General features: G+C 35.4%; 1 protein-coding gene across 1 annotated transcript; it reads right to left on the reverse strand.

The window, feature by feature from the left end:
- Positions 1–759: 759 nt before the first annotated feature.
- On the reverse strand, positions 760–13205 carry RBM11 (RNA binding motif protein 11). The gene is made up of 5 exons (XM_060009841.1): positions 13030–13205; positions 9408–9570; positions 8012–8084; positions 3897–3993; positions 760–1266 (listed from the first exon to the last, which is right to left on the reverse strand). Exons 1-5 carry the CDS (start codon positions 13123–13125, stop codon positions 982–984), a joined length of 714 nt encoding a protein of 237 aa, XP_059865824.1. The 5' UTR covers positions 13126–13205; the 3' UTR covers positions 760–981.
- Between the last annotated feature and the right edge of the window lie 11369 nt (positions 13206–24574).

The following is a 24574-nucleotide window of genomic DNA, read 5'->3' on the forward strand; positions in this document are numbered from 1 at the left end:
CTCTCTAATCACCCATCAGTTATTATTTTAGCAATACAAAGGAAGGGGTTGACTACACATCAGTGTACAATGCCCCAGCACGTGGACGGTGCTAAAGGAATGGTAATAATTCTTAACGCTGTTTCTTTCATTAAACTGTTACCAAAATCATTTTTACATCAGAATTTTATAATAATCATGTAACAATAAATTAGTTATTATCTTATTATAGCTGCATTCAATGCTAATATTTCAAAGGTGATATACTTGTTTTAACAGCAATACATTTGAAACCATACCTCAGGACGTGTCATTACAGCAAAGATTTCAGGGTGTGTTCTGCATTCATCTTTTTGACCAAGTTTAAATGTAATTTCCGTCTTGTTCTTCAACTGCCTTGTTTTTCAGTATTACAGAAACTCATTTACAAAATAAAGTAGTGAATGTGAGAATAAAAAGATGATTGTTCACAAATTCCAAGCTTCTAGCATTTGAAGCAGAATGTGTACACATATACTTAAATAAATAGATTTTGAGAGTGGAGAATTAAAATTGGAAAGATAATTTAAATACTGAAGGAAAATAATTTAAATAATTTTTAACTCAAAGATATAACATTGGGAAAATTGATAATTTAAAATAATATAGGATTGTAGATGATATTAACCTTTTTAAGGAAAGTTTTATATTTTCTAATAACAAAATACAAAAGTGCTCAGTGACTTTTGATTAATAATTTAGTGCAAGTTCATTATAATACTAAAATATAACAACTCAAAGAGCATTTCTTGTTAACAACACCATTACAAATACAAAAAGCACACTATATTATTTTTAAGTTTTTGTCATTCAAGACAAAAATTGAATAGCAAATCAGAGGTCATATTATTATATATTTCAAAGAAGACAAGAAAGCCATGGAATTGGTCATTTAGTGGAATACAGAGTTTTCTTTTAAGAGAATGAAGACCAGTGTAGATACATTTCATTAGAATGTAAATACTAGTGCCTTTTTTTCTTACACTTTCGGAAATTTTGGCTATATTCATTTCCTCTATTGTTTTCTGTGCTACTATCACTATCACTGGTTTGTTTTTGCCTCTTGCGTTTATTCATCTGATAAAGGTCAGAGTCACTTGGTTGTTGGTGTGCCCATTCATAAGAGCTGGGTCCAGCCTCTAGATCTGGAACACAATTCAGTGAGGAAGACACAGAAGTGCTATTAGGAAGTGGTGCTGTCATCTCATAGTAAGGAAGCTGCAGTGCTGGATTATATGCATGCCACTGCTGTGGAAAAAACCCACAAACATTCATCTACCAAAACAAGCCCACAAAGTTAGGAAAAAAAAAAAAAAAAGAGTTAACAGTTTACATTCATTACACAAATAACTACAGGCAAACCAAACCATGTGTTGGTATAAGAAGGACAGTGACTTTTCATACTAGGGATATGGTAGTTTCCTTAAATGGTTAACATAAAGATTCAAGGTAGTGTATAACTTACTACAATACAGATTAGTGCTGTCCTATCGAAATATAATGTAAGCCACGTATGTAGTTTCAAGTCTTCTAGTAGCCACAATATGAAAATAAAAATGAAACAGGGGTTTCCCTGGTGGCACAGTGGTTGAGAGTCCGCCTGCCGACGCAGGGGACACGGGTTCGTGCCCCGGTCCGGGAGGATCCCACATGCCGCGGAGTGGCTGGGCCCGTGGGCCATGGCCACTGAGCCTGCGCGTCCGGAGCCTGTGCTCCGCAACGGGAGAGGCCACAACAGTGAGAGGCCCGCATACGGCAAAAAGAAAAAAAAAAGAAACAGGTGCAATTAAATAATGTAATTTATTTATCCCCAAATATCCAAAATATTATCATTTCAACAAGTAACCAATATAAAAATTGTTAATGATACATTTTACTTTTTTTATACTAAGTCTTTGAAATTTGGTGTGCCTTTTATAGCGTATTTCATTTGGATGGTAAATTTTCATTGAAAATACTTCATCTGAATTTAGATTACATAAAATTTAGTTGAAAAAGTAGATATACTACCCAAGTTCTTTCAAACATACTTAAAAGTTTTACAATAACTGAATCAAGTCTCTGTTTTTAAATTTAAATTAATTAAAATTAAAAAGAAATTTAAAACTCAGCTCCTTATGGATGGCTGATGGCCACCATATTATACAGCAGTTTTCAATTGTTAAGATAGACACTTCCTTGTTTTTAAAATAGTTTTTAACTCAAAGTAGATTAAAGATTAATAGAGATAACATGATCTTGTGTGTGTGTGTGTGTGTGTGTGTATTTCTCATCTCATCAAAGATTAAAAAAATGCCAGAAACAAGATATTGACAGTTTTAGACAAGAACTGGCAGTTTATTAATATCTCACTATAACTAAGAAAAGATTTTTCTAAAGGTTAAATTACCAATTTTCCTTATGGTTGCAAAGTGAAAATGGCTATTTGAAAAATCTGAAGCTCACAGGTATGTGGGATGTTTGCAAGAAATCACATCCTGTGAATCAGAATACCTGTGTTATAGTCCCACATCTTTTATTAACAAGTTGTATAATCTTGGGCTTGTTGATTAATACCTCTGAACCTCAATTTTATTATATATAAAATGAGGAGTTAGAAAAAACAAATTTCATAAGTTCCCCTTTAACAATATAGACCATCATTATGATTTCTAGGCCAGAACCATATTTTTGAGAGTCTTCGGAAATAATGTAGTTTACTCTACCAGTTGAGAATCTTTGCCTTTAGTTAAAAGAAGAAATTTATTTTTAAAAATATCCATGTCCAAAAGCAATATATTTGTAATTGATGATTACATTTTACCAAAATGTTTCACTAAATGAAATTATTCGATTCTAAAAACATATCTTCTAAAATAGTCATTTTTTTCCACTTTTTTTATTGGAGTATAATTGCTTTACAATGCTGTGTTAGTTTCTGCTGTAGAGTGAAGTGAATCAGCTATATGTATACATACACCCCCTACCTCTTGGACCTTCCTTCCCCTCCATCCCACCCATCTAGGTCATCACAGAGCACCAAGCTGAGCTCCCTGTGCTATACAAAAGGTTCCCACTAGCTATCTATTTTACACATGGTACTGTATTTATGTCAAACCTAATCTCCCAATTGATCCCACCCTCTCCTTCCCGCTCTGTGTCCATGTGTCCATTCTCTACGTTTGCATTTCTATTCCTGCCCTGCAAATAGGTTTATCTGTACCATTTTTCTAGATTCCACATATATGCGTTAATATACGACATTTGTTTTTCTCTTTCTGACTTACTTCACTCTGTATTACAGACTCTAGGTCCATCCACATATCTACAAATGACCCAATTTCATTTCCTTTTATGGCTGAGTAATATTCCATTGTATATATGTGCCACATCTTCTTTACCCATTCATCTGTCGATGCACATTTAGGTTGTTTCTATGTCCTGGCTATTGTAAATAGCGCTGCAATGAACACTGGGGTACATGGGTTATGGGTGTATGCCCAGTAGTGGGATTTCTGGGTCATATTCTATTTTTAGTTCTATTTTTAGTTTATTTATTTTAGTTCTATCTTTTAGTTTTTTAAGGAATCTCCATACTGTTTTATACAGTGGCTTTATCAATTTAAATGAGAACTCTATAGTCAAATTTTACTTGTACCACAGTGAATCATCACTAGCACCTGCTCCTTTTCTGTTGACACACTGGCTGTTTGCTTACATACTATGTGTAGGATTTCAGATGATTGCGTTAGAGCAGACTGCCATTGGGGCATAGAACTCAGGGCAGCTGCTGCCTTCATTCTAGGTTTAGATTTGAGCAGCTTAAGTTCCAAGTAGTTTTCATGTTCTTTATAGTTTGTATCATGCTATATATTGAACCAAAGGCATATCAAACTTACCATCTTCGGAAAGAAAAGATATTCCTGAGGTAAAGCTGCATTATTAATTGGAGAGAACTGCATGGGAAAGGAAGTTCTGCCCACGACTTCTTCACTTCTTGGGGGACGTAAAAGAAGTAACACAAAGTTACAATTCCTATGCATAAATGTCCTTTATTCTTATAATAAGATAGGTCTTCATAATTTTTTAAAAAAAGAGCTTTTCTAAAAGAACTCAATTAAGATAACTTTAAACACACGATCCTTATTACACTGATAATGTAGTGACACTGCAGTACCACAAGTCTTACTAATTACTACATACTGAAAGCTCAATATTTAGAGTCACATTTGGCTTTCTGATAGGAAAATGTTAATCAATGTTATAGTTGTATAAAGACAAAGAACACTTAGATATGAAGAAAGCAAAGCAAGTTCTTAATAATCACCAAGGGTACATTCAATCTTCTACAAAAAAAAAAAAGCAAAAGAAAGGTAGAAATTTTCTCAATTTATTTTTGAAGGAATGTTCACTGTATAACTACAAAAATTATGTTCTTTCCTAAATGGTCTGCTGATGTTAACATGAACACATAATATCTGCTGATTTCTTCCACACACTATTTAAAACAATACCAATCCCTAATTTAAAAGCAGTAGTGTCCTAAAGGTTTATTTATACATGTAATATTTGCTTCTATGGAGATGTCTAATAAATTCCAATGGTATGCATAGTGACTAGACTCTACAGCTAGTCATTAGCTTACTTGCTCCATAGTATTCCACAATTTTAATGCTAATACTACTAATCTTAGGACAGGAAGTTTACTGTGGGGAAGGGTGAAATTAATACAGGCAGGTGGAGGCAAAGGCAAAGGCAGGAGAACAAAGGGAAGCAGTCAGATTGATAGGCATTGGTAAGTGGTGAGAGTAGTATCACAGAAGCCAGTGGAAGATGCATTTCATTAAGGAAATACTTAGGGTCGGGTGTTACAGAACAGTAAACTGGGTAAGCACCAAAGCTACTCAATTGTTGATCAGAAGGTTCCTGATAACCTTTAAAAGAACAACTTCCACATAACAATGGGGTTAAGAAGTGAATAGGAGGTAAGGATGTGAAAGATAATTTTTCCGTGAGAGGAAGGGGAAAAATAAAACAGCATGATTTGGAGGTAGAGTTCAAGGAGTTTGGAACATGTGTGTGGGGTAAGTGATGGAAAAGAAACAAGATAAAAAGTGCAATGAAGTTATAGAGTGGGGAAGATACAACCCAGTAACAGAGGTGGTGAGATTAGCACCGTTATGAAAACAGCTGCCGACTTTCTAAAACCATTACCTTTCCTATGTGAATCTCAGGGCATGCATAGTTGTCTCCACAGAGGAATCACACGTAAATTGGGAAGAGCTGTGAGTTGAACCATGTCAACTCAAAATTTATATGTTGAAGTCCTAACTCCCAATACTTCAGAATGTGACCTTATTTGGAAACAGCATTGTTGCAGATGTAATTAGCTAAGAGGAGGTCATACTGGAGTAGGATGGGTTAAACAGGTACCCTTATTATAATCAAAAGGGGAAATTTGGAGACGGATGCACACAGGGAGAACACCATATGAAGATGAAGATGGAGAGCCGGGTGATGCTTGTACAAGCCAAGGAATATCAAAGATTGCCAACAAACCGGGACAAGCTATGAGAGAGGCCCAGAACAGACTCCTTCTCACAGCCCTCATAAAGAAATCGAGCAGACACCTTGATCTTGGACTTTGAGGCTTCAGAACTGTGAGACAATTCATTTCTGTGTTTAAGCACTCTGTTTGCAGTACTTTTTATGGTAGCCTTAGCACGCTAATACAGGAACTATTTATTAAAAACAGAACTATTTATTGCCTAAGAGTCAATAACAAGCATAAAAACCCATTTCCAAGAAAGACTATAGGGTATAACAAGTGCACCATTTTTCTCTGCACAACACTTCTAGAACATGATAACCTTTTCCCATTCTTCCTTTATAATGTAGCACATACTAGAAGAATAAGGTACAACCAGTGAAGTGGAGTATTATGGAATATACACATATTTCTGATATTCTACCCTAGAATTTGTGATGATTAAAAGTACATCAATCATAAGTAGAGAATGCAAGTTACTGCCATCTTCTAGCTGTTTATCTAGTCTTTCTTGTTCTGCCCCAAACCTAGCAATAGCTTGTTTTTTCCAAAATCCTGAGAAAAAAGAGGTATCTTTTCCCACTAGAAGAAGAGGGGAAGCTTTTATATTACATAAACGGCTCAATTCAAGAGTCCATAGTTCCTCTCATATGAAGGAAGTGAATCACTACCCCTTTTTGCTAACATTTGCTGAAAGTATTTACTGGATGCTTGCTATGTGCTCAGTATTTTAAATACCTTGAATTTATTATAAAATTTGATTCTCACAATAACCTTCTGAAGTACTATCCTCATTTTAGAGATGGGCTACAGGGTGATAATCTGTCCAAGGTTAATAAAGTGGCACAGGCAGGATTCAAATTCAGGCAGTCTGGTTTCAGTACCTATTTTGTCTTTATTTCACTGATACAGAAATGTTGGGGAGAATGAAGACATGGAGAACACCGTGTTATACTTGGAGTGCAGTACTTCTCCTAAAGATAAGACTGGGAAATTGTCAGTTCTAAGAGGCCACTCTTCCATGCCTAGGAGGGCTGATATAATTAGCAGGCATGGGAGGTTCAGCTGTTGTTAGCCTACTGGAGAATACTCAGTTCTGCTACAAAAAAACAATAAAAAAACAGGGATGGATGAAACTCACAAGAAATGCTTAGGGTAGCCTTTAAGTAAGCTACACTGATGCAGCTGATGCAGCAGAGAGAGAAACAGGGTCTATGAATATTAGTGTAGCCAGAACTCAGCTAATACGAGCTTATGAGATAGCAATGAAACCGTGTTAGAAACAGAATAAGCAAGGGCCTTGGGAGACACAGGCAGAATTCATAATATATATTAAATACGCATAATAAATAAGTTAGTGTGTTTCAAGAGATGCCACAGATAGATCCGATAGAAAATATGATGGAACAAATAAGATTGTTACTCATAGAAAGAAAGTAAAGGAAATACCTAGTACTTATCATGGCACCTATGGGCTAACAGTTTTGCTGCTCTTGTTTTTGTTCTGCCTAAGAAACTCAGATAGAACCTGTGAGTACCTAGCTCCTTCTGTAGCCAGGTGTATTTGCCCCTATGTCTTTTTGAGAGAGCAAGTGAGTGAAACTAGCTCCGGGAACCTTCTATCTGAATGGAATTCGTTACTCAAACCTCAACTCTAGGGTTCATGACCACACTATCAGTGGGAAAGGTTGATGCAGCAGAGAGAGAAACAGGGCATATGAATATTAGTGTAATCAGAACTCAGCTAGTATGCTCCTTTTGCCCATTTATGCTAACTATCCACTATCTTTCCTTTTGCTTTTCACTATCCAGTATCTTTCCTTTTGCTTTTGACTGTATCTTTTAAATTGTTTTACTAAATGCTGTTATTTGAGCATCTTATTTGGTTTGGGAGACTTTCTGTTCCACGACCTTTGGGATAGCTGCACTGAGAGTGTCCTTGCAGGCTACCATTGCATCGAGAAATCAGCCTACACAAAACTTGAGAATATTTTGAAAATTACCATAGAGAAGTTTTTAAAAATAGTAACATAAACGGTAGAGTGGCTTAATGTCAGAAGGCTTAATTTTAAGCCTAGCAACTATCACTTTTTCATCTTTGTGCCCTTGGCAATTAGTTAACTTTTGCATCTCTATGTTTATTCAAGTATAAAATGTGGATAATAGTGATCCATCGCAATGAGACTTCGGATGCTTAAGTGATTTAACAGTTATGAAAAGTACGCAGTAACCTATAAAGAATGCCACAAATATATATCTCTCCCACCTACTGCAGAAAATATTGACTGAACTTTAAATGAAAATATTTTCTGTCGCTTTTCATGTTTTCAGGAAAAATGAATTCCTTAATATTATCCTATGTCTAAACAGTAAGGTTTTACAGTAGTCCAGAATATATAAAAACCTTTCCTGGCGTGAGACCATATTTATTTGCTTTACCTTTATGAAAAAAATATTTTTAATTACCTGTAGCTGTGTGAATTTATCTTAACACAGCTCTCAAAACTTTGGTTAGCTGGATCACAAGAGCGAGAGCTCCCTTTAAAAGAAACAGAATAACAGATTACTTCATGGTACAAGTTTCTGGAGTTCTCACATTAAACCATTTAAAAAAATTCCATATAAGATACATGGATATATCTTTGATCTCCCAATATTCATAAGTTGTTTACATCACTATAAATGACTGAATTATAACCAAGCTTTGTCCAAAGCAATGGGTGTAGAAAAGAATTATGTTGACATGGGGCCACATAAGACAGGTGATGCTATTTGGTTCTACACACCTGGAAACTAAAAATGGCAAATACACACCTGGAAACTAAAAATGGCAAATAATCAGTGTTATTTGCCTCCTGTTTTGAAGGCATGAGTTCTCTAAACTGTACTGACAAAAGTGAATGCAACCTGACAGGATAATGAGCAGCTGGCTGGGGATGTGTCAGAACACGATATGGCCTGGCCCGTTTTACCAGTCAGTATGAGTTAACGGGACAGTACGTGAGAGCATGATGCAACCAATTAATTATCTTTGCAAAGACAAAATAAAACAAAACGAAATGCAAAGTTATGCTTTTCCTTTGCAAAAAGGCATTGTTTCCTTATTCTTATTTATTTTTTTTAGTAGAGCAAGAAGAATAAAAACCAAACAAACAAGAGATACATCAATAAACCTGAATCATTAGGGGAGGCAGGCAACATAAGCATTGCAAACATTGCAGCAAAAGCATAAGCATTGCTTCTATCAGTACCTCAAACTATGAAAGGGCTAGAGCAATAGTACAATGTTCTCTGGGCATCTAATCAAAGATGATCAGTTCTTGACATGTAGCAGGAGAAGGCATTTGAGGCCGTTCATGTCAGGAAGCTTTCTTCCATTAAGGGTCAGCCTTTGGCCAGCTGCTTTTACGGGGACTCAGATCCAGGGTGATATGTATAGCATGATGACACCAGGAGAAGAACTAGGCACCCACCTTATCTTCCAAATAGTAGATATTTGACACCATTGACAAGAAGATCAGCAAATAGCATTGCTATATAGAAGCTAGAGTTGTGTGTCCCCAGTTCATTTAGATTTGTTTAATTCTTAACAGCCAATAGCAACTATCATAGCTATTTGCTGGCTGACATTAAAATAGAACATTTAAAATTTTAATACACAAAAGATGCTATAGAGTTGGCAACCTAATTGGTAATATTAACTAATTGCATAACATTATGAATGTGTTCTGAGAAATTTTAAGAGACTACAGGGGCACTGTTTTGGTCTTAGGCTATAATATAAAAACAAAAATGTTTACACCTCTGGGAATAGCACCACCAACAAAACACACTTGGAAGATTCATCAGTGATAAAACCTACCAAATCGATACTGCACATTAATTGGTCTTCCATATAAACGAATTCCATTCAGCAAAGCTATGGCATAAGACACTGATTCTGGGTGTTTAAAGCAGACAAACCCAAAAGACTTCGGCTTTCCTTCTCTGTCTTTGCAGATAGTCACTTTGGTTAATGGCCCAGCCTGTAAGAAACTTAAAAATTATTTTCTCATAAATCTAAAGATTTTTTTTACACTGAGAAAATCAAGTATATGCAACTTTAGACTAAAAAAAAATCTGTTAGCAATAACAGCTCTGTTAATAATGTATTTCCCTAACAATAAATATCATACTTACACTTTCTTGGCATTTTTCTGGCTCATCAAAAAATATTTATGGTGTTAAGATCAGGAAATTTTAGGTAATAGTTCCAAATCTTAAAAGGAAAGATATGTTACCCTTATGTTAGGCCTAACAAAACAATTTAGAGTGCATTTAAATCTAAGGTTAAAATACTACTTTGTCTCCACACATATTAACAGTGTATAACTCAAAAATAATTGAAATGACAAACCCAATATTCTTTGACTTATCATAAAGAAACTGGTAATATTACATCAAAGCCTAATTTTTTCTGACAAAATTAAACATTTTCACAGGAGAAACTAAATTTTTGATCTATATAGAAACTATTTTGATCTGGTAATCCCATTTGGTAAATATTCCCAAAGGGAAAAATATTTTAATATGTTTAACACTTTTAGGTAGGTGCATTATTTATAAGAATGAAAAATGAGGAAGGCTCTAAATCCAACAACAGGAGAATATTACTCCATGGTGTATCATTAAAATAGAATAAAATAAAATAAATTGAAAATATTCAGATTTTATTGATAATAAAACCTATAATTAGCAATACAGAGTAAAAATGCAGAGCCAACTATTGTAAAATGTGTTAATTACAACCAAAAGAATGTTACCTCTCCACCATGATAGTGATTTGAGGAAGTGCTCACCAAGACTCACAATACCTAAGAGTTAATGGTGAACAGCTCATAGTTTTCCATCGTACTTTAATGATTGATTACTGATCTCTGTTGAGTTGGATAAGTACATTAAGAAATTGTTTCTAGTCTAAAGAAAAATGTTAATTATCGTCTTCAAAACGATGCTGTATTTTAAGATTCAATCTTTCTTTTTTTATTCTCTACTTTCCCAGAGAGTAGCTCATCCTCCCTTCTGTCTTCAAGAGCCACTGCATCAACAAATCTATTTTTCCCACTCATGCCTCATTCATGGAGACAGTCTCCTAGAGACCTCCATGTGATTGTGTTTCAAACTCAACATATTTGAAACTGAATTCATTATCTTTCCCCTTGAAATCTCTACTTCAGTATTTCTTGGTTAAAAGTACAAAGATATTGAAACTGATGTCCACTCTTCCAAGGATAAGCAGAAATTTGAAAGAAACCAGTAAAAAGGATAACTATATATAGTAATAAAATAAATCAATTTTAATCAGTACTTTTCCACTGCTGATATTAAATATATAAAATCGCGAATGGACAGAATGTGCTTACATGCTTTGAGTTTCACAAATTCAAAACTATGCCCGTGCATTTTTAAAGTCCAACAAGAAGGCTTGCCAGTAGCAACAATCACATCAAAACTTTTTAGTCTCTTTAAAACAGAATGAAACACATAAACAGTGTGGTCAGTTGTCAAGATCTGCTAACTTCTGCTGGGTTGAAGCCTTCCTAAAAGATACCTCACTTTAACAAATTCTTCTAGAATACAGAAGGGCTTAGGCAAAAATACAAACGTATGCTTGGTTGTCTGAACTGTTAAAAGAGATGAATATTTTGTTTAGGGAGAAATTATAAGCAATGAGATCTACCTATCTATCTTGTAGATCCACATACAACTGATATAGATCCAGTCCCTACTGACTAGAAATAATATATGTGCATGGGGGCCTTCATGCCTATCCCATTCCCCTCATCAGTCCCCTCTGCTCCTTTTTTGTTGGCTCAACATGAAAGAAGCCTCTTGGAGAAAAAGAACTAGTTTTCTTTCTCTCTCTCTCCCCCTCCTTCCCTCCCTTCCTCCCTCTCTCCCTCCCTTCCTTCCCCCCTTCCTCCCCCCCTTTTTTTTAAGTTAAAATGATAAGTTTCAAGTAATACGGGGAGAAAAACATAACCATAGGAAAAGACAAGTATTAGAGTAGATTAAAAAGGGCAAGTTTAAAAAAGACGGCAAGTTAGAAGAATAAAAGCCTTAAAATCAACAATATTTTTCAAATAATAAAAATGTTTTATGTCCAGGAAAGGTAACTGAGTTCCTGGAGGAAATTCTATCAAATTGTGTGTATCTGTAATTAACAGAGGGGTGCTTTAGTTCAGAGATGAAGGTAGAGCCTTTTAGAAACTATATAAAGAACGCCTTTCACCTCTGGTACTCATACTTAGCCTTTGATATTTAGTTTTGCTATTGCTCCCTTTGAACTTGCCCTTATTCTGATAGGAGGAAGTCACTCTTGATTTCTCTTGATGTTAGTATCAGTAGTATTATTGATAGTAATAGTACTGATATGAGTAGTGGCAGCAGCAGCAAACACTTAGTAAGGGCCAGGTTCAGTTTTGTTTTATCCGGATTAGTTTATTCAATCTTCACACCACATCATATTGTGGATACTATTACTCCCATTGACATTTGAGGAAACTGGGCACTGAGCTATTCATTTAGTTGGCCAAAGTCACATTGTTGACATCAGAATTCACACTCTAAACAACTTTTCTGTACTATGTGTCCCTCTTTTTCTTTTTTGCAGATTATCTTAAATCATGGTAATTAATTTGAAATTTCTCCTTTTAGGAAGACCAAGGGCTGTCTCTTAAATTTGTATGTCCAGCACCTTACTTACTGTTTGTCACATAATTGTGGATCATTAAATGGTTAAATGAATGGCTGAATGAAGACATCTCTTTAGCAAGTGAGACCTATGTGTATACAGTAGGTGAGTGTTTACAGGGGACAGGAGTTTTAATCCTGGAGGTACCAGGTCTGGAAAAGTTTTCATAAGATCCTCTTGGTATGAAATAAAGGGAACTGGCCAGGGAATCAATTGGTCACAGTCACGATTTGGCTGCCCAAATCATTTCAAATCTCATTTATCATTCTGGAGTAAAAATACTTGCCGTGTAAAAGGGCTTGGGGGGAATAAGTAATGTAGATGGAAACATGTTAAAATGTATTCCTCTCATTTCGCGGGATGTAAGACGTGAGGTGCTTATTACCTGAAGCAAGACAGCGACAGGGCTGTTTTGTGTTTTGCCTAAACACACCCAAGGCCCAGGCAGCGCCTCTGAAAAGCCCTTACTCAGGGCTGGGGGTTGAAGGGGGCCCAGTCACTGCTCACCCCAGGACTCTGCAGTGGGGATGGGATGCGGAAGGGATGGGGACGGGGCGCACTCTGTCACTTCACTACCCAGTTGCTCACCTGGTGACAGGTGCGCCAAAGCGGAACTAAATTAAAACCAAGGCACAGGATGGGGCGGGAAGTGGGCCGGGCTCCGGATGGTTCAGGTGCGGCCCGCCCCTCTCGCTGCGTTTCCGGCTCGACGCGCCCTGCCCCTCAGCCACCCCTTCCCCGCCGACAGTACCTGAAGGAACAGCTCGTAAAGAATCTCTTCCCGCACTCGGGCCTCTAAATTTCCCACAAACACCGTTCTGTCGGCTTCCTCCTGAGCAGGGAACATGCCTTCGCCTCGGCCCAAGAACGGAGGAGGCCTCGAGACCACGACCCCTCGTCTCGAGACCACGACCCTTCTCCTCAGCCGCGGAGCCGGCTACGAGAATAAGCGCGCAAGGGGCGGAGCGAGGCTGCGGCGCCACGCCCCCAGCACCCCGTGGTAACCGCCCAGCGCGCCTTCGCCACGCCCCGGATCCGGCTGGGACCTTGGGAGAGTGAGTGACAATAAGTAAGATTAGTGTGCAAGGGGCGTTGACCTCTTGCTTATGGAGGTTCCTTCATTTAACAGGGCACGACATTATGAATTGATTTTGGATTTATTCAACAAACATTTAAAATAAAATGACTATAGAGGTGATTTAAAACATACTAACTTCATTACAGAAGCTCCCAGGCTAAGGGGGAAGACTAATTTCTTTGCTTCCAAAGAGTAAATGAATAAATCATTGGGATTTGAAATTTGTATTCTTCATAAAATACTTTTTGAAAGAGTGAGTGCATGCATGCATGCATGGATGTGGATACAGTAGAGTACTAGAATTAGTTTATATACCTAGGAAGCGGTCCCTAGTGAAGTCTTTGAAAATGGACACAGGTTTTAAGTGGACTGCAGAAGGCATTTGAACTTGAGAAAACAAACTATACCAAGGCATACTGGAAAGAATATAGCAAGTTTTGTTACTGAAGCCAGAATTCTTGAGGATGGCTGCTGGGTGATTGTGGTAGGATCCAATGTTTGTGTTTTGTATCAGGGCTGTACTTTGTAAGCTGTGGGACCAGGGTGAAGAATTAATTCTTACTTGAAGATTGAAAAAAAAATCCTAAAAACAATAAAGATAATTAAAAGAAAGGAGGAAGAAAACTTACTCAGAATCTCAGTGCTTTGATAAATTAACTGTCAACTGTTAACTTGGCTTCCTTTCTGACATGATATGTCTACATAGGACCCTGAAATCATCCTGTAAATATCATGCAAGTAATCACTATTTGGCCTTTACTTAGGTGTGGTGATCATTCATTTTTAATTGAAAAGGTATTCTTTTACATGGTTACTGGACCAAAGAAATCATCTTTTCTAATGAAAAGGGACACATCTTTAGAATCCTGATTTCTAACTGAACTCTGACAATACTTAATTTTATGACTTTAAGCAAGTAATTTCACTTTTTGAAATTCAAGTTCTGTTTCTTAAGGAACAGATTGGACTAATATAATTACCTCATTTAATAGATATTTTCTGAGTGCTTATTATGTGCCAGGCACTGTTTTTAATCCTTGGGAAACAAAGGTGAGTATAAAGATCTGCCCTCCTAAACCGTACAGTGTAATGGGAGAAACAGACTTCTTGAACATATAAATATAAAATCATGTGTCAGTAACTTTCACTAGTTACCTTTGGTTGATATATTATGAATCTATAAGTCCTGTCTTCATTTCTTCTTTCTTTCTTCTATCATCAATATTGTTGTAGTAGGGTAGGAGGGGGTTGAGAAAACTTGCACGTTGTAGGCATGTAACAAATATATGTTGATCAAATGAGTGGATACTTGCAGGTCTGTATTATGTGTAGACCTATTTATTTTTAAAATTCATTTACCCCATAAATTTTATCCAGACCAAGATATTTTCTCTTTAACTTCCCCTCAGACACTACTTATCTGGGAGCTGTAACTTCAGGTTTCATTGTAAAATATGTAGTGCATATAAGTCATGAGCATATTTTCTTGCTGGATTGAAATTTGCATCATTCTTTGTCTACAGTGTGTATGATTTTGGTGTTCTTATCACATCCTCTTTTCTTTTGGCAGTACATAAGTTTATGGCCCATGTAGTACTTCTAGAGTAATTATTTAATGTTTTAAGCTCTGAAGGTCAGCTCAATGCAGTTAGCTGTTTGCTTAGAATTTGACCTCTCTCTCTCTCTCTCTCTCTCTCTCTCTCTCTCTCTCTCCATATATATATATATATGGAGAGAGAGAGAGAGAGAGAGTTTTTCTAATGTAAGCTTACTGTATTTCCTAATTGAAATTGAGTGAATGCTAGTGGTAGGTAAAAAAGAATCCACTTTATTCTCAGAATTTCCTGGGCCATTAGTCACGTATAAGGTTTAATGGGTTAAATGAATGAATAAAGAATTAACCTTTCTTCACTCATATCAGGATGTCTTATACCCCTAACTGCATGAAGACATCAAAAATGAAAATGTATGTGTGTGTGTATACATAGATATAGATGATATAGATATAGATATATAGAGAGCTCTGGAGTTCCTTTCTCCCCTTTTTTGCCCAGGTGACTTATTCTCTTTTGTGGTTCAGCTCTTTTGTCTCTTTTGTAGACAGCATGTCCTGCAAGGCTTCCCATTCTGCACTGTAGATTAGCTGGCTGTTCCACCTGTGTGGTTCCATAGTTTCCTAGATATACCTTTTCCCAGCCCTCCTCACTGTGAAGTACTGTAGGATAAATATATTTTGGTACCTAGAACAATCCCTGACACCTCTGTAGATGTATCATAAATAGTTGTTGAAATAATACAGTTTGACTAAAGGAATGTCTCTACATTGTATGTCCAGCAACTAAGTTAAGCCTGGAAATTAATAGATACTTAATAAAAGTTGCATAAATGAGTGAACACATGAATGAATGAATGGAGAAACTTGGGAAATCAATGTTAAGGGAGTGTAGTGGATGCCTTTTAAAAATTGACCTCAATTTTGTCTTCATTTTTTTCTTCTTACTGTCTTTTTGTCTTTATTCTGATTTTCTTAACCATATTTGTCCCAAGTAAATATCACTTTGTGTTGCTTTACTTACGTAAGATGTTTATTGTAAAGACGTGTTCATAATATTTAAAGAGATAACTAAGAGAGTGAAAATCATCGAGTCTACCATGCAGATATAAACATTTTGGAGGAAAATCCTCCTAACTTTGATCTATACATATATACATGAAGCATATTTTAGGAAAATAAACCTTACTATACATACTGTTTTTTAGCTTGCCTTTTATAACCCCAAAACCATGTAATGAAGGCTTTCTACACCAATAAATACTGATTTCTCTACATCATTAATTATAATTCACAGTATGTATATAATTAGACTAATCCCCCACTGTTAGACGTTTATATTGTTTCCATTTTTTGGCTATTATACAAATGTTGAGATGAACTTCCTTGCTCATATAGCTTTGTGCACATATGTTAGTATTTCTGTGGGAAAGTATCTTGGATATTTAATTACAGAACCAAATGGTAAGCTCATTAAGCATTTTGACACATGTTGCTAAATTATTCAACTTTTTGTGCCACAATATATTCTGACAAAAAATGACTTCCTCATCTCAATAAATACGAGTCAACTACCTACTGTAATTAGCTAGAGTGCCTAGAAGCTTGCCTGATGCATAGGGCTCCATCAATTTTATATCTTCATCATCATCATTCTCATTTTCAGTCTTATAGTATGATTTATATTGTATGCATGTCTGCAAGATTCTTAAAATAATTTTTTTATATCCAAGGAGACTAAATAGTACATATATATTGTCTTACTAAGCTATAGGCCTTTTATATAATATTGCATCATTCCTCAATATTTTGCTATTTAATGCAATGGCCATGAACAATCCCAACTTTCTCAGTATTGACAGTAAGTGAAAAATATGAAAATGAAATATAATTTTATATTTTGAAACTCTGCCATGTATTGTCTTAAATGCCAACTTGATATTTTCAATGAGCACTTTAGAATGGCTAAGATGAAAATAATTTGCAAGATTCATATTACAGTGTCACATCAAAGGCACAGAGCAAAAGAAAAATGATATGTTAAATAGGAAAGGCTTATCTGTTAATTTGATTATAAACTTATTAAGAATTTCTCTAAAGATGAATGACATATCTTTCTTCCCACATTCTGAAAAGATGTAGTTTACTTATATCTTTGTTAGAAAAGTATACTTGTTACAGCTAAATGGTGTGGAAGGACCTAGGTTATTTGTTGGTCTCCAGTCAAATTATCGTGGTGGCACCCTTTTAAAACTGAAGTCTACATAAAATTCCAACAGATCAAACAGGCCAAAATAATGATGACATCTCATCAGCGGTTACATTTTTCATGATTTTTAACTGAATACCTCATTTTGTTTGTGGTTCCTCTGAAACACCTCCCCAGACCTCAGCATAGTTTCTACGGATTGATGTAAATTAAACAGGTCTGTTCTTAAAATATCTTTGGAAATTTACAGAGATTTGAATTTCCAAAATGCAAGTTTAGTTTTTGAACTTATAAGGCATGTACATAGAGAATAGCAATTCTGTATTTTGCTTGCCTACTAAAGTCCATTTCTAAGAAGGAAAATAAGGGAAAAATTAAGTAAACATGTGAAAAGAAATCCTGTAATACTTTTTAAATGTTTGTTATATTGAAAACAGAAATTTTTTTTTAAAATTGCAAATAGTAGATCTCAAGAGACAGGCTAGCATTTTGAATTTTAAAATAGCCACTGAGTTTGGGTTGCAAAATGACACAAATATAAAAGGGCCATATTTTATACTTGGCAGCTTGGTGGATATGGATTTTATTATTGATTTTATGGTGGATAAAGACAACTTAGTTTGTAATCAAAATGCACATAAACCACAACTTTTTCTGACTCTTTTCATTTCTAGCATTTTCTAACATTACATTTGCTTTAGGCTTTCAAGAAACATATTCTTCCCAACCACTTCTGAAATCCTGAGGCTTAGAGGAATAAAGAAAGATATTTTTAGCTTTTTCTTTCCCTTAAATTCAACTTGTGTAGTTGAATGTTTGTGACTTATTACAGTCTTTAACTTAAAAATCCTTCTCACAAGTACAAGCTAAATTGGAGAAAACAAACTGCCTCACCTTTTCAACAAACAGGGAGGAGCAAAGGCCAGGGGTATTTTACGTTAAAACCTACCAGACTGTGACAGTCCTACCAGAGAAACCTTAATGAAGTTCAGAATTTCTTTTTCGGTGAACCTGAGTGCTTCTTTTACTTTTATCAGATTCCAAATGAGAGTATACATTTTTCTCTGTTTGATGTGCTGGGCAAGATCTGGTAAGAACTAATGCTTTGATTTATCTTTAAAAATTATGTATAAAATGATCAGTATGGTCTGTATTCTGGAATAAAGAATGATATGACATTATGGTATAAAAATATACTATGATTATGGGTACTAATTATATCAAACAGATTATTATGAAGAAAGTTCGTGTGTGTGTGTGTGTGTGTGTGTGTGTGTGTGCATGTATGTGAGCTTGGTAAATTGTATGTTCTGTATTTTATTTTACTTTCTAGATAATTAGTAACTAGACAATCTTTTACAAGGAGCTATAAATAGAGAACAAATACAAGTATTCAAGAGAAATTTAGAATAATTTAGTAATAGAGAAATTAATTCAGTATTTGGAAATCATGACTTAATAAACATCTTGTTTCAATTTCATTTGTTCAAATAACCCTGACTTTGAGGAAAATTTTTACATGGGTAAATTGTCAATTATAAAAGAAACAGTATAAACATACTCTACAACTTTTTTTTTTGTCCTATTACACTAAACCAAAACAAGTTTACAGTAATAAAGTAGAACTTTATTGTCCTGGTTTACTGGCTTATGGTAATAAAGTTTACTAATTTTAGTAATATCATTTACTACTTTATGGTAATAAAGTAGAACTACTTGTTCTACTTTATGATAATAAGAAAAGTAGCAAATTTACAATTCACAATGAATAGTTTTTTTGTAGAGATTTTGCAAAAGCAGGCCATTTCCTTCATTTTAAATTTCTTTTAAAAAAATTCTTGAATGCGTACTAGAATAACCTTAAAATGTCAGCTAGAAATTCAAATTATTCCTTATTTCTTTTCAATTAAATTGTAATTTTCAATTGTATATTGAGCTAGAAGTACATTCTGGAAATATTTCAGTTTTACATTCAAATACAGAATCTAAATAGTAATAATATACAGTTTATTATTTATATTTTACTCACTTGGAATTCTCCTGATAGGCATGTTATGTTTTTGTAATGAATAGTAGTGGTGGCTAGTTCTGGTGGCTTGTTCTCCTAGGCCAAATCACTTAACCTCCTTGAACCTCAGTTCACTCATTTTTAAATGTAAGTAAAATTTATAATACTATCTCAGTGCATTGTAAAGCTCGAAAGAGATGACATAAATGAGTGATTTGGTCAATTGTAAAGCAATATAAATTAGGTTAGAATAATCCACTGTGTTTTCTTCCACATGCATTTTCTCTGTATTTCTCTCAGAGTAATTTCCAGGTGTAGGGCTTCACACTGTATCTACCTGTGTACAGTTATGTTAGACCTGTATGTATATCAGAATTCCCTGAGTTATGCATTTAAAAGTGTAGGTGTACCTACCAGATCAGAATCTCTGGAGATGGCCCGGAAAACTAACAATACATTTGAATAAACTTTCCCGGTCAGTTTTTACACCCATTTTTAAACCCATGCTTGGGAATTTCTGGTCTAAAGACTTATCAGTCACCTACTTTATTTTGCTTGTGTAGTCAGCTGCATTTTCAACAGCTTTCCAAACATTTGCATAGTTGAAAAAGTTACTGATGAATATCTTGATTTCTTGTGACATGTTAAATAAATGTATGTTTTCAAAATGTGCTTTGATTGCTTCAGAATCAGAAAATTAAACGTACTGGATCACTTTCTGTCACAAGCGTTCAGGGATTTTAAACTTCTACCTACAGTTTTTTGTCTCAACTGGCTCTATGGCCATGCAAACCTCTGTCTTCAATTCAGTTAATTGTCTTATAGTATCAAATCGGTCAGCCGTTTGTTATCTGGAATTCTGCTGGCCCCAGAAGGTCTTCATTCTTCTTATTACACATGAATAAATAATCGAGTTAGTGAACTTCTGATAGAGTCTTATTTATGTTGCTCAACTGTTTGCATAATAACTTGTGCCATAAATAAACTCATGCTTTTCAGATCTCACCCACAAATGTTCTGTTGCTTCTGTGTGACCTTCCACAGGTCATTTAACTTTATCTATTTATTTAATTTATTTATTTTTGGCTGCATTGGGTGTTTGTTACTGCGCGTGGGCTTTCTCTAGTTGTGCTGAGCGGGGGCTACTCTGCATTGTGGTGCGTGGGCTTCTCATTGTGGTGGCTTCTCTTATTGCGGAGCCCGGGCTCTAGGCACGTGGGCTTCAGTAGTTGTGGCTTGTGGGCTCTAGAGCACAGGCTCAGTAGTTGTGGCACACGGGCTTAGTTGCTCCGCGGCATCTGGGATCTTCCCAGAACCAGGGCTTGAACCCGTGTCCCAAGCATTATCAGGCGGATTCTTAACCACTGCGCCACCAGGGAAACCCCATTTAATCTTTTTAAATTTCACTTTCTTCATACATAAAATGAGGGAAAGGATAGCAAATATAAAACAGTACAGTTCCTACATGGAGTGATTCCTAAATAAACATAAGCAATTATTAACATTATTGATGTTATTGTTATTGCTGTTAACAAATACATTTCGTTTTCAGAAATGGAGAAAGAGAAGGAGGGAGGTTTTCATGCAGGCTTTTGGGGATAAATGTGGATTTCAGAGGATTTTCAGAGGAAGGAAGAAGGGTTAAATCTTTCCAGGATGTGTTAGGATTGGTAAATTTTTATGACTGGGTTTTGAGGCCCCTCTGTTATTCATTTGGTCAATGCTGAAAGTTGCAAGACAGACTAACTTGTCTCAGCAGCTAACCGAGTGTACAAATGGGTTTGAAATCAAAGAATATTAGAATAACACAAGTCATAGGGGACCATTTGTTTCAACTCCTTCCATTTAAAGAAACTGAGGCTCAGAAGTAAGAGGAGAAAAAAATTTGCTCAGAGTCACAAGGGAGGTTTGAGAGAAGCTAGAGTCACCTGGGTCTCAGCTGTCCACGTCCAAGGTGCTGTCCACACCTCTGGACTCTGTCCATTTGATCACCTTGTCTTCCTCTTCACAGCCATTGCAACTATAATGGAAATATATTTCAGAGATAGAGCTGAACAACCTAGAATCATTGTTCCTAACTTCATATGTCTTTGATATTTTAAAAAATTTTACTGCTTCTATAATTTGAAACCTAAGAAGATTTTCAGAATTCTTTCTGTGTACTGCTCTGTTGAGATTACTGCTAGAGTCATCATCTTTCTACATATTTGGCAATGAAATCCAATACTGTGCCCCTGCTACTAAATTTCTAATCACAGTAGCATTACTTAATCTAGTCCCCAGAACCTCAATTTGTTCAAGTTTCAAACAAAATCAGTGCTTATTTTTCTGTTCTAAGTACCTTTATCTTTTTGCTGGTAACATTACTTGTTATCAGTTTTTAATTAACTGAAGTCTATTTAAACCATATTTCCTCATAACACTAACAAAGAGTATGTCAGATCTAGAATACTCAGAAAAGATTAAAATACAGGAGAGAGAAAACACACAGAAAAATATAGAAAAACACATAAAAAATTACCATCATCACAAACTACAATTAAGGTATTGGTTTATTTCCTACCAGTTCTATTACAATAAATATGTTTGTACGTGCACAAATGTGCATTTAGAGTGCCCTGTATATACACTATGTATTACAGCTAAAATTAGGACTATATGTGTGTATTTATGGACTATATAGATTTCTTAATTCCTGCATTATCATGGATACATCATAATTTATTTTTATAGACTTGCAATGCCATATATTTAGTTGTTTTCCTAAATAACTACTTTTTTTTTTTGGATGTTGGGGGTAGGAGTTTTTATTAATTAATTAATTTATTTTTGCTGTGTTGGGTCTTCGTTTCCGTGCGAGGGCTTTCTCTAGTTGTGGCAAGTGGGGGCCACTCTTCACCGCGGTGCACGGGCTTCTCACTATCGTGGCCTCTCTTGTTGCAGAGCACAGGCTCCAGACACGCGGGCTCAGTAGTTGTGGTTCACGGGCCTAGCTGCCCCGCGGCATGTGGGATCCTCCCAGACCAGGGCTCGAACCCGTGTCCCCTGCCTTAGCAGGCAGATTCTCAACCACTGCGCCACCAGGGAAGCCCCCTAAATAACTAGTTTTAAAAATTCTGTGATATACATTGGTGTTAATGGTCATGGGTATAATGGTAAAAATGATATGTCATTATTTTAATTAATTTTTATTAGATTTTAAGAAGATTGAACACATTTTGATACATTTATGAGCTGCTTGAATATTTAATTTTGTAAAATGTATGTTTATATTCTTCACTTGGTGTTCAATTGGGGTGTTCTTTTTCTTCATTAATAGCTCTTTATATATATAAATTCCTTTTCTACTTTACACTGAAAATACTTCCCTAAGTTTTTTTTTTTTTGTCATTCGGCTAGTTTATAGTGTTTATGTTACAGAAGTTTTAAATTCATGTGCTGTGAAATCTATTGGTCATACTTTATGGTTGGTTTCTTCCTTGGTTTTTATGCTAAAAAGTCATTCCTCAATCTGAGATCATGTACATATTAACTGTATTCTTCTTCTAGTTCACATAATTTTACTTTTACATGGAATGCTTTTTATATAACTAGAATCAAATAATTATCACAGCCATTATTTATTTTAAAATAGGTATCCTTAGGTATCATGGATAATAGAGTGTATTTCTGGGTGTTCCATTCTTTTTCATTAATCTATCTGTCACTTCTTGATTCAGTTTCATAGGCCTCTTTTTACTTGACTTATAATATAAATATAATTTTAATCATGCCATCTTATTATCTGTAAAGTTCATTCATTTTTCTTGTGCAATTTTCCCCTTCCCCAAGACATCTCATCAATCAAGATACAAAACATTTCTTGCGTCCAAAAATGTAGCTTCTAGCAGTTAATCTGCTCCCTACCTCTGGCTCCGTACAACCCTGATCTGCTTTCTGACACTCTAGATTAGATATTATTCCTTTTCTAGAATTTTGTATACATGGAATTAAACAACACGTCCTTTTTCTGTTGTTATTTTATTATTTATTTATTTAATTTCTTTTTTTTATTGGGGTATAGTTGTTTTACAATGTTGTGTTAGTTTCTACTGTACAGTGAAGTGGAGTTCCCTGTGCTATACAGCAGGTTCTTATTATTTATCTATTTTATACATATTAATGTATATATGTCAATCCCAATCTCCCAATTCATCCCACCCCCCGCCGCCCGCTTTCCCCCCTTGGTGTCCATTTGTTTGTTCTCTACATCTGTGTCTCTATATCTGCCCTGCAAACCGGTTCATTTTTCTAGGTTCCACATATATGCGTTAATATACGATATTTGTTTTTCTCTTTCTCACTTATTTCACTCTGTATGACAGTCTCTAGATTCACTTCACTCTGTATGACAGTCTCTAGATTCATCCATGTCTCTACCAATGACCCAATTTCGTTCTTTTTTATGGCTGAGTAATATTCCATTGTATATACGTACCACATCATCTTTATCCATTCGTCTGTTGATGGGCATTTAGGTTGCTTTCATGTCCTGGCTATTGTAAATAGTGCTGCAATGAACACTGGGGTGCATGTGTCCTTTTGAATTATGGTTTTCTCTGGGTATATGCCCAGTAGTGGGATTGCTGGGTCATGTGGTAATTCTATTTTTAGTTTTTTAAGGAACCTCCATGCTGTTCTCCATAGTGGCTGTATCAATTTACATTCCCACCAACAGTGCAAGAGGGAATATGTCCTTTTTTGTTTCTGGAGTCTTTTGCTCAGGGTGATGTTTTTGAGATTCATCAAAGTTTTTGCATGTGTAATCAGCTTATTCCTTCTTATTGCTGGGTAGTATTACATCATGTAGATAACCCATAATTTGTTTATCCGGATTCCTCTTGATTGACATGTAGCTTTTTTCCAATTTGGGGTTTTTATGAAAAAAAACTGCTATGAACTTGTTATACACACTGTGGAAAATGTTTTCATTTCTTATGTGTAAACACCTAGAAGTGAATGTTTGGGGTCATGTAAGTGTATATTTAACATTAGAAAAAATCTACCAACTCTTTTCCAAAGTATTGTATCATTTTGTCATTTTCCTCAGCACTGTAGGATGCTTCAAGTTGCTCTGTATCCTTCCAAATAGTTGGTTTTGTCAGTCTTTAAATTGTAGCCATTCTAGTGATTGTGTAGCAGTACATTGTTTTGGTTTAATTTACATTTTCTTGATAACTGATCATGTTGAACATTTTTGAGCCTAGTGGCCATTAGACCATCTCTTGTGAAGTATCTTCAATTCTTTTGTCATTTTTTAAAAATCACATTTTCCTATTTTACATATTTGTGTGTGTATACACACACATACAACATAACACACATATATTCTGGATACAGGTACTTTTTCAGGTGTATATTTTGCAAGCCTGCATATTCGCATTCTTAACAGTGTCCTTTTAGGAGCAGA

This window comes from Delphinus delphis, chromosome 4 (assembly GCF_949987515.2).
Source record: "Delphinus delphis chromosome 4, mDelDel1.2, whole genome shotgun sequence".
In the NCBI taxonomy this organism is placed as follows: domain Eukaryota; kingdom Metazoa; phylum Chordata; class Mammalia; order Artiodactyla; family Delphinidae; genus Delphinus; species Delphinus delphis.

Excerpts from the sequence above, each read along its gene's own strand:
- RBM11 (XM_060009841.1), bottom strand. The coding sequence starts at position 13,125 with ATGTTCCCTGCTCAGGAGGAAGCCGACAGAACGGTGTTTGTGGGAAAT. Across the intron at positions 8,085-9,407 it reads TAATGTGCAGTATCGATTTG|GGAGCTCTCGCTCTTGTGAT; the intron begins GTAGGTTTTATC and ends TTTCTTTTAAAG. Across the intron at positions 1,267-3,896 it reads ATCTTTTCTTTCCGAAGATG|CAGTGGCATGCATATAATCC; the intron begins GTAAGTTTGATA and ends TTTTTTCCACAG.